General features: G+C 44.7%; 1 protein-coding gene across 1 annotated transcript; it reads left to right on the forward strand.

The window, feature by feature from the left end:
* On the forward strand, positions 1-9,697 carry LOC136718584 (nuclear receptor subfamily 2 group F member 6). The gene is made up of 4 exons (XM_066696355.1): positions 1-1,538; positions 3,635-3,729; positions 5,713-6,255; positions 7,143-9,697. Exons 1-4 carry the CDS (start codon positions 1,270-1,272, stop codon positions 7,415-7,417), a joined length of 1,182 nt encoding a protein of 393 aa, XP_066552452.1. The 5' UTR covers positions 1-1,269; the 3' UTR covers positions 7,418-9,697.
* The last annotated feature ends 291 nt before the right edge of the window (positions 9,698-9,988 follow it).

The following is a 9,988-nucleotide window of genomic DNA, read 5'->3' on the forward strand; positions in this document are numbered from 1 at the left end:
GAGATGTTGAGCCTATACAACAAACCTGAACTTCTGTGGACTTCACGTAATATTGGCAGAGGCTGAATTCTCTTCTGCTCCGGAGCTTTTTTTTTTTTTTTTTGGTGTGTGGATTAAAAACAATCAACAAAACTCACCAGGATCGGTGTCCAGGTTTTTGTCATTTCTTTTTTGAGAGAAAGAAAAAAAAAAGAGAGAGAATACAACCACAGATATCAAATTGCATTCCTTTTTTTTTATTTTGTTTTCCCCAAAACAGTCTTTTTACCCCCTCCCTCCCACCATTTCCTCATCTTCTTATTTATGCTTTTTTTTCTTTCCAAGCAGTGAAGTAGGAAAGAGTAAAGTGATACCAGGAGAACTGTCAGATTGAGTGATACTGCTTTCTCCCATCCGAGAACGAGTTAGACTGGTTTGTCAAAAGGCAGCACTTTTTTTCTATTTTTTCCTGTTTTTTTATTTGAGTGTGTACTCTTTCTGTCTCTCCGTGTATAAGGAGAAGGGTCTCCGGATCTGAGGAGAACACAAGACCCAGACATTTAAGAAGAGGAAGAAGAAAACCAAAATCTTCAAGGCAGCTCTCCTTTTCTTTTCCTCTGGAACGGTGTGGCGAATGAAAACTGGTTTGTGCAAGCGTGCACGGCAGTGTGTAATTTATTGTTTCCTGTGAAAGGCCTGGCCGGGCCCTACTCCTTGCACTGTGAACCTGTTGTTCCGCAGATTGAAAGACAAGAGGAGTCGAGGGGGTGGTTATCAGAACAGAGGAGAGAGAGAGAGAGAGAGAGAGAGAGAGAAAGAGAGGTCTGGACTACTCTGAAACTGTAAGTCGACTTGGGAAGAAGCCCTTTTGTAGGTCCCTGCTGTTTTAAAGGAAGCTCCCTCATGCACAAATAATACAAGGAATCAAGAAGAGATTTTGAAGCCTGCTTGTCTGTGACTTTAAAAAAAATTGGACCAGAACTTGCTGTGTCTGAGAATTGTTTGCTTGGGTTGATTTGACTGGTCCATGCAGGTTTCATACCGCTGAAAAGCTTGAGGTTGGACTTTCAAGTCTGGAGCATTAGACAGAAGAAGTCATTAAGGGCAAACATCTATTGACCAAAAGGAAAGCAAACAATCACAAACTGCCTGCCATTAACAGGTTCAAGAGGAAACTCAGTCGTGGGGTTTGCCAGCTTCTGGAGTCCCACCTCAGCTCGATCCCGCAGCTTCGCCAAGTGTAGGGCTGGAGCTTTAGACCGAGCACCCCAGATTTGGACTGGCAGCGCTATGGCCATGGTGAGTGGGGGATGGGGAGACCCTAACGGGGACACCAACGGACTGGGGGAAAAGGGGGTCTACCTGCGGGAGGAGGAGGACGGCTCCCCTCAAGCGGGGGGCAGCGACGCCGAAGCCGGGGAGGAGGACAAGGCCTGCGTGGTGGACTGTGTGGTGTGCGGGGACAAGTCCAGTGGGAAACACTATGGCGTCTTCACCTGCGAGGGCTGCAAGAGCTTTTTCAAGAGGAGCATCCGTCGCAACCTCAGCTACACCTGCAGGTAAGGTCGAGGGGGACCGTACAGTCCACACATACACACCATAACACACACCGTAACCTTCTCCACGGCTCTGTACACAGTCACAACAATCAAAAACAAAACGCAATACAACCTCAACGACATCTGAAGTTAAGACCACTGGTTGTAAATCAATTGCAAGCTTCTGTCCAGCTGTAAAACTGTCCACTGTCCATACTGTACTGTATATAGACACCCTGCACCCTCGACTGCAGCAGTTAAACTGAGGCCAGGTTATGGAGATTGTGCACTTGGTTAACAAGTAAATGTATGTGCTCTAGAGCAGGTGCAAATTAATTAATAAGCCAAGTTGTAAGAAACTTTTAAAGTCTAGATTACACATCCAAGAACGTGCGTTTGGGGAAAACCACATGGGGACTGGAAATAATATTAAGAAAAGATGTGGGGTGGTTTGTAATTCTATGAGTGCGGACGTTCGTTTTGTGTGGCGATCAATTCAGTCGAAACTGTTTCCAGGTACCTCCAATTACAGTTTGAAACACATCGAGTTCATTTTACAGTTAAGGGGTAGGGCAGTGGTTGCAGATAACGGTCGTACTTTGCGCTAAGGGATGTGTGGATGGTGTAGGGATATTGTGGGTACTCTCTGACACACAGAGAGGGCACTGACCTGACCTGTAAATGCTGGTCGATCTCAAAGCTGTACACACTCTTTGACACTATGTAGTGACTATGTGCCGACAATGCAAATTCAGCTGCACCTGGAGAAAGCACTGCCCTCACTGCATTGTGTGAACCAGGCCAACGAAAATCCCTACCCTGCGCATTTGGTGTTAGGTGGGGTGAATTTACCTGCTCAGTTCAGTTATTTGCCTAATTCTTTTTTGCATTTCACGGACACAGTGACCTTTCTTGCTGAGGATTTGCCTCAGACACAGCTTATTGGATGTGGCTTAGGATGCACTGTCGACTGCACATTGAAGCCTTTGGGGCCATTATCATTCTGTCTCAATTAAGACACGTCCACTGTAGATTCAACAGCAACAGGAAAAATAACCAATAGCCCGGCATTTGTACAGGGTGTCTCAAAGGACGTTACAAAAACATACAGAATTAGAAACGATGGTCTTTGGAAATCAAGGAGAACTTCCGCAGTGGTTCTTTCTGTTTGCCAAAGAAGACATTTCGAAAAGACTCCTTTCCCCAAAGAAGGACATGAGGATTATGTAAAGAAAGACATCTTGCTTTTAAAGATTGGCATTTGTGTGTCACCAGGATTATAGCTATACTTCTAAGGTTGTATATCTGTTTACCCATTTTTCCAGAAGGCACTTTATAGGATTTCCCAGGGCTGATGGTCAACAATGTATTCTGTGTGCAAAAGCAACTTATACCAGGTCAAAATCATGATTCACTCTTTTCCCATTTTACATACAATTAGATGGCTTATGAACTAGTATTAGGAAGAAGGAATAAAAAGAAAAGTGTGAGGAACAGTGTGGGGTTTGAAGAGTGTTGTTGGGTGCTGCACCCTTTTCTGATAATTTTAATACTGTGACTTGATACTGTTGAATGAGTTTATATTTGAGCCCACCTGAACATTAAGCACGTAACAATCAATCTGTGCATGGGTGGATGATCCTCAGATATAATTAAAGCTTGAATGAATAAAGGAGATTAATTCAAGGCCATTTCAAGTGGAAATCCCCAAAACTTGGCAAATATCCTTAAATTCCAATTTGCCAAAAAAAAAAGGAAAAAGATTATTATGCAACACAATGCCCAGATTAAAGCCCAGCCAAAGGCCGAAACGGAAACAAAACAAAAAACAAAATGTGAACTTTGCCACATGTAAATAAACACTCAATGAGCTTAAATTCAACCCAGTATTGAATTAAACCAGGTTAAGTGTGTCAGCAATTCCCAGAGGTCTTACTCCCTTCACCTTTTGGAGAAAACTTAATTCCTCCGAATGATGCCGAGGTTTTAGGTAACAAATGGTGTTGACTCCAAACTCTTTGCTACACGCCTCCCAACATGTTGATCAGAGGCGACTCCTGCTCTCCCCTCTCTCCCTCTCTTCCCTGACCTGCTCTGGCCTTTTCTCTCTCCCGCAGGTCGAACCGCGACTGCCAGATCGACCAGCATCACCGCAACCAGTGCCAGTACTGCCGTCTCAAAAAGTGCTTCCGCGTGGGCATGCGCAAAGAAGGTAACTGCCACTCTCCGACACAGCACAACGCCCTTTAATACACACGAGCGGCCTGTTCCCATAGGTGGCAGAGGCGTCTTGAAAATCGTTTATGGGCATTGTTCCCAAGGTAGCCATTGAGGACTTTCAGATACTTTTTCTTGACTCCTGCAGGATCGCTGCCATCCAGGTGCTAAAGGAAATTTTAAAACCTAGATTCGGGAGAGATATTGGCAAGACTTTTCATGCCAGAAGGGTTTTGCAGCCTTTATGCCAATGTCAAAAGCGATTACAGCACTTGCCTACCTTGTACCTTGATTTGAGCTGGTGCCAGTACCCAAAGCTTTACGTACATCTGCTAAATAATCCCCAGCCTGTGCACATACATCCACAGACAGTTCTGACAGTGTCCTGCAGTAATAGTTGAGTCAGATTAGCAAACATTTGGCATTAGTTTAATATTTGCCCCACTTTACATTAATCCCCACACTTACATAGAGGAGAGCTTTAAAGGCACACCAGGTAACTGTCTGTGTCTTTCCGAATGTAGATGCTGGATTCCAGGTTTAGTCACCGAATAACAAAAGCTATCTTTGCTGAGGGATTGACTGGGTTCCCGGCTTCTGTTGTTGTCGTAGTCTGGAGGGGGGGAAGGAGGTCGACAGAAATGTTTTTTGACTGGATTTGAAAATCAGTCTCGTATGTTCCTTGAAAGCTTCTGTGCCAGCTGTTCCTTACTTGACCTCCACGAGCTCTGCGGGATTACTGTTGCGTGTGTTTGTTTGTGGGGTTTTTTCGAGAGCATGACCACAGTAAGGAGAAAGTGTCACCTGGCAAGCTTATGAAGGAAATTGGAATATTCAAATTGGAACCCGTTTCGTGGATTGAATGAGTAACACACACACACACACACACACACACACACACACACAGGAAATTCAAAATTAAAAAAAGCCTACCTCTTTGTTCCTGTTTCAGCTGTTACTTAAGTACACAAGATTTACATTGTCAAAACACAGTCAAATGAAACACAGACGGGGAATAAATGCATTGGGAAAAAAAAAAACTTTTAATGATAACAGCCTGACTGGTGCTTTGGTTAATAATGAACTGGGCACTTCCTGTAGTTGTTCCCTCTCAATATTGCTGGAACTAGTTTCATTTCTCTGATTCTGGAGGCAAACTCACTCATTCACTCATTCACATTGCTATAAACTGAGAAAGAGGCCACTGAAGGACCTAATCTCCTCCTCCCTTTATGCCCTGGTCACATGACAGGGGAACTAACCTCACCCCCACCCCCACCCGTACTCCCCTACCATCACCACCTCCCTTCCCCCCAGGCAGCGGCATGTGACAGAAGTATTTCCCTTTCCTTCAAGGTCAAAGCCCATACTGAACTCCCAAATACCTGCTTTGCATTGAGCTGGCACATGGCAGGGCAATGCTAGATATTTTCCAGCCAGGTCCTTCATGCTGTTTGCGCATTTGGAGAACCCTTTGTATTATTTAACAATTTGTGGACTGTTGCCCCCAGTGTATTTCCTACTTACTGCACAGTGCATTCTGGGAGTCTGAGTCCTTAACTGAAGAATCTAAAGGGAGAAAAAAAAACCTTTCTTTTTGTTACTCTTCTGAGGGTTAAACCATAATTTCTAAAACATGTGGTTTGAACTACATGCAATTATTATTATTTGTTTTTCTTGGCAGACGCGCTTATCCATTAACATGCTCTTAAAGAATTTGTTTTTACACCCCCTTGCATAGGTCATACAACTCAGCACTTCAACAATAGTAAGTTTCCCTTAGTTACTCCTGGCCCTGCCCTGAACAGTGACGGCACAATTGTCCTATTACTTTCAGTTGTGTGTTCTTGCATGCAGTCGATATGCTTATTAGAAAATAAATAAATTGGTACAATGAACCAATTTCATGTACAAGAGGAGGTTGTTGGCATTTGCTGTGTTGTGCGCAACCTGAATCGGGGTCTCTGCTCCCTTGCAGCTGTGCAGCGTGGCCGCATCCCCCCGTCCCACTCAGGAATCAGCCCCACGTCCACGCCGGGCGCCGGAGGGGCCGATTTCTTCAACGGGCAGCCGGTGTCCGAGCTCATCTCGCAGCTGCTGCGCGCCGAGCCCTACCCCAGCAGCCGCTACGGGTCGCAGTTCAGCCAGCAGCAGCAGGGCAGCAGCGTGATGGGCATCGACAACATCTGCGAGCTGGCCGCCCGGCTGCTGTTCAGCACCATCGAGTGGGCGCGCAACATCCCCTACTTCCCCGAGCTGCCCGTGTCCGAGCAGGTGGCCCTGCTGCGGCTCAGCTGGAGCGAGCTCTTCATCCTCAACGCCGCCCAGTCCGCCCTGCCCCTCCACATGGCGCCCCTCCTGGCCGCCGCCGGCTTCCACTCCTCCCCCATGTCGGCTGAGCGCGTCGTCTCCTTCATGGACCAGGTGCGGGTCTTCCAGGACCAGGTGGATAAGCTGACCCGGCTACAGGTGGACTCGGCCGAGTACAGCTGCCTCAAAGCCATCGCCCTCTTCTCCCCAGGTGAGAGTCTTCTTACTTCTCAGGCTGGTGCCGACAGGAGCTGTACCCCTCTGTTACTGAAATGTCACTGTACCGCCTCGACGCTGGCTACAGTTTTATAGACTGCTATAAACAGGGAACGAGTAGAGACCTGGAGACCATTGTTTATCCAGTAATTAACTGGTCCCATTAAAGAGAAAGTCCAAGCCCAGAGTCCTGTTGGGTTTACTGGCCTGTTTTAATGACACGCTGCTTGAAGACCTGGGGAAGATGGTGACTCCGAACAATTCAATTAAATATAGTAATTAGTGGCCCAGCTGGAATGAAACCCCTGTGCCCCTCAAAGCCCTGGGCGCTGTTCTAGGCAGATGTTTGCAAGCGAAAACAGGAATATGAGTAGCTTCAGCCTCTGAATGATGAAATACACTATGCAAGGCTTAAAGCAGAAAGAGCTTAAAAGTTCTAAAAAAGTGTATTTTTTTACTTCCTCAAACAACTCGTGCTGAACTGCCATTGGATTACTGTTGCTAAGGCAGTTTCCATTGGCAATCATTGACCTCTAGCTCCCTCTTCTGGGAAGAGTATGCACTGGCAGCCTCTCGGTATGAGGTAGCAAAATTATAGTTTTTCTCTATTTTACGTTTATTGAAGGTGTCACTTTTTTTTTTTTGGTGCCCACAGTGTGTTCTGGATTTTGTCCCACCCCAACTCTCAGTGACTAAATTGTTGTAATGACAGGATTAACTGCTCCACGTGTCCCTGAGAGCTGCAGACTGTCCATTGAGAAATGTTCCTTTGAGCCAAAATTCATGTCAAAAATAGTGGGTCTTGATGAGACTTTTGTGGCTCAGTCTTCTGCTGTCCTTGTGTTTAACCCACTCCCCAATCTCTCTTTGCCTGTGTTTCAGATGCCTGTGGGCTGACTGACCCGGCCCATGTGGAGAGCCTGCAGGAGAAGGCCCAGGTGGCGCTGACGGAGTACGAGCGCACACAGTACCCCGGGCAGCCCCAGCGCTTTGGCCGCCTGCTGCTGCGCCTCCCCGCCCTCAGGGCCGTGCCCGCCGCGCTTATCTCCCAGCTGTTCTTTATGCGGCTCGTGGGTAAGACGCCCATCGAGACGCTCATCCGCGACATGCAGCTCTCCGGCAGCTCCATCAGCTGGCCATACGTGCCTGGGCAGTAGTGGGGCCCTTTCCCATCATGCTCTGGGGCTCTCTCACTTTCATTGTTAGGCATCCAAGTAGTGCAGTCTGCAGATGTGGGTCTCAGGGGTTTGCTACAGATTGTTACATTGAAGGAAGCTCTTTCACGTTCTCTCGGAGATTACAGGACACGCTACAGCACCGACACACTACCAACGAGCGTCATTTTGGACGTCTGCAAGAAGAGCTCCTTTCCGGAAGCTGTCTTCAGAGAGAGAGAGAGAGAGAGAGAGAGAGAGATCAGGTGTTTGCAGACTGCCTGGATTACTCTCTCCAAGATGGGATGTTAAAATATATTTTTTTCTTTTCCCCCATAAATTTTACTAAAACTGCGGTTCCAGTGTTGTGAATTAGATTAGAAAGCCCAGCTGGTTTTAAATCTCCGAATGCCAGTGCTGAATAAGACGAGCTTGAACTTTTATGTAGTGTAAGGGTTTCAAATAGAGGTCTGAATCAGATGGATTGAGTTGATGAGGTAAATACAGAGACTATCGGATTGAAAAAAGGCCCAAGCAGGATATAATTGGTTTGTGAATTTACTAACAAGATTAACACAATATTTGAAACAGTTGGTTATATATTAATAAAAAGAGCGACAGCGTTTAACAACCATCTAACTCAACAGTAAGGTGTCAAACCTTCGGACTCATCTTCTCCTTTACCTGGATTAATATTCCATATAAAAAGTCACAGAATGCCTTCTTTCCAAATGCTGTTCGCATTCTCCTTTGACTGAAGACTGCAATGAACATATGAAACATGACTGGTCTCATATATGCTTATAACATCTGCGAAAAGGACTTGAGAAAAACCCAGACGAGTGAAAGCACTGTTCAAAGAAACGTCTTAAAATCTATCAACACTGGATTCCTGCTCTCAGAGAAGAAAAAACTATCAATCCGTTCCATCGCGACTTTGAATAACAATGTATGATAATAGCTTTGTGTGTGTGTCATACTGCTACAGTGTGAAAACAAAATCCAGTGTATTGTTTTGTGTAGATCTAGGCTACCTGTGGAATTACACATTCAGAAGCTGGCTGTTCGCTTCGTTCACCTAGCTCAGCTTGCTTTTGTTCGTTTTTTGCTTTAACTTCAAATATTTCCAGTATCTCTTGAGGATCATTTGGACTTGCTAATTATATGTAACCCCCCCAACTAATGAAGTAAACTACACCAACCCCATTGCTCTCCACGTCTTCAGTAATCCACAGTGTGAATGTTCAGCACACAACGGGTCTGGTACTACAACCAAAACACATGGGGTCTTTTTTTATATATATATGTCCGTTCAGTAATGCACTCAACACTACAGTGGAAGTTAAGATTGTGTTGGACTGGAGTTGGGGGTTAAATGCCACGCCCCTCTACGATTGTCGGCATGGCTGCTGACGAATTCTTCATTAGTCCTCATGTTTTGATCTGTAATGTATGTAAGCTCAGAATGGACCGTTTAACCCCCCAGTATGGGTGAAAATGCCTGGAATCCCAAATCCTAGGAATAGCTAGGACTTACCTCATATCTATGCTTTCACACAACTGGGACTTGAACACTAAACATTACGGTTCAACCCGTGAATGATTTTGATTTTTCTTAGCTTTAAAAAAAATGAAAAATGGAAAAAAAAAAAAGTAATAATAATAAAATTGTCAAAAGTATGACTACATAATAAAAGTCACCAAATCACAATGTGAACATGTGCGCTTACTTCTATGATTGTCAAAATAATCTCTCTCTGTCTCTCTCTCTCTCTCTTTCTCTCTCTCTCTATATATATATATAAATATATATTTTTCAGGTTAATGATTGTTATAATTTTGTTTTTGTTGGTTCTTTTGTTTTCTACACTTTGTTTCTGATGTTTAAAAAAAAAAAAAAAGAATGAGGCATCTTTTGACTTGCCTTTCTGCAGATTTTACTTCACCTCCGATGTGACTTTTTCTACTCACAGGAGGAAAACCCAGTCGAACCCCAAGTTCTGGTTCTTGCTGGTGCCAAGACTGAAGGTTCGGTTTTGCCCTTCAAAAGTGGGGTAGAGAACAGACTGAGGGGTTGAGCATATTCCCTGAAAGTGGAATTAAACTTGTAAGGGAAATTTTGCTAGCATAGGGCATTGTAAGGACAGATTGACCAATTATAAGACTTCTCAATGACAACTAATGATATCTGATGAAAAACAATACAATATTTTACGGGCGTGTAAGATGTTGCTTTGTGTCTGAGCAGTTGCAAGAAATAAAGGATGGGGGTTTTAAATACTATTTATGTGTACGCGTTTTGAACTATATCTCCAACAGTGCATTGGAGTTCAAGAAGTGCCCGATTAGAAATAAAGCTCCACCCACCCTATTTGGCTGTGGTATGAAGTCTTGAAAGCCTTTGTTACATCTTATGATCTTCAAAAGAAAGGTAAATTAAGTAGTTAAGGGCCAATTTCATATTTTAAAGGGCTGGTTTGATCAACTTTTTGCACTGGCTAGCACAGGAATAGCTTTTTGGGCTGTAGGTTAGTATTTACAATTGTTGCAATTGTGGTGCCACCTACTGGAAAA

This window comes from Amia ocellicauda, chromosome 22, assembly GCF_036373705.1.
Source record: "Amia ocellicauda isolate fAmiCal2 chromosome 22, fAmiCal2.hap1, whole genome shotgun sequence".
Classification (NCBI taxonomy): Eukaryota; Metazoa; Chordata; class Actinopteri; order Amiiformes; family Amiidae; genus Amia; species Amia ocellicauda.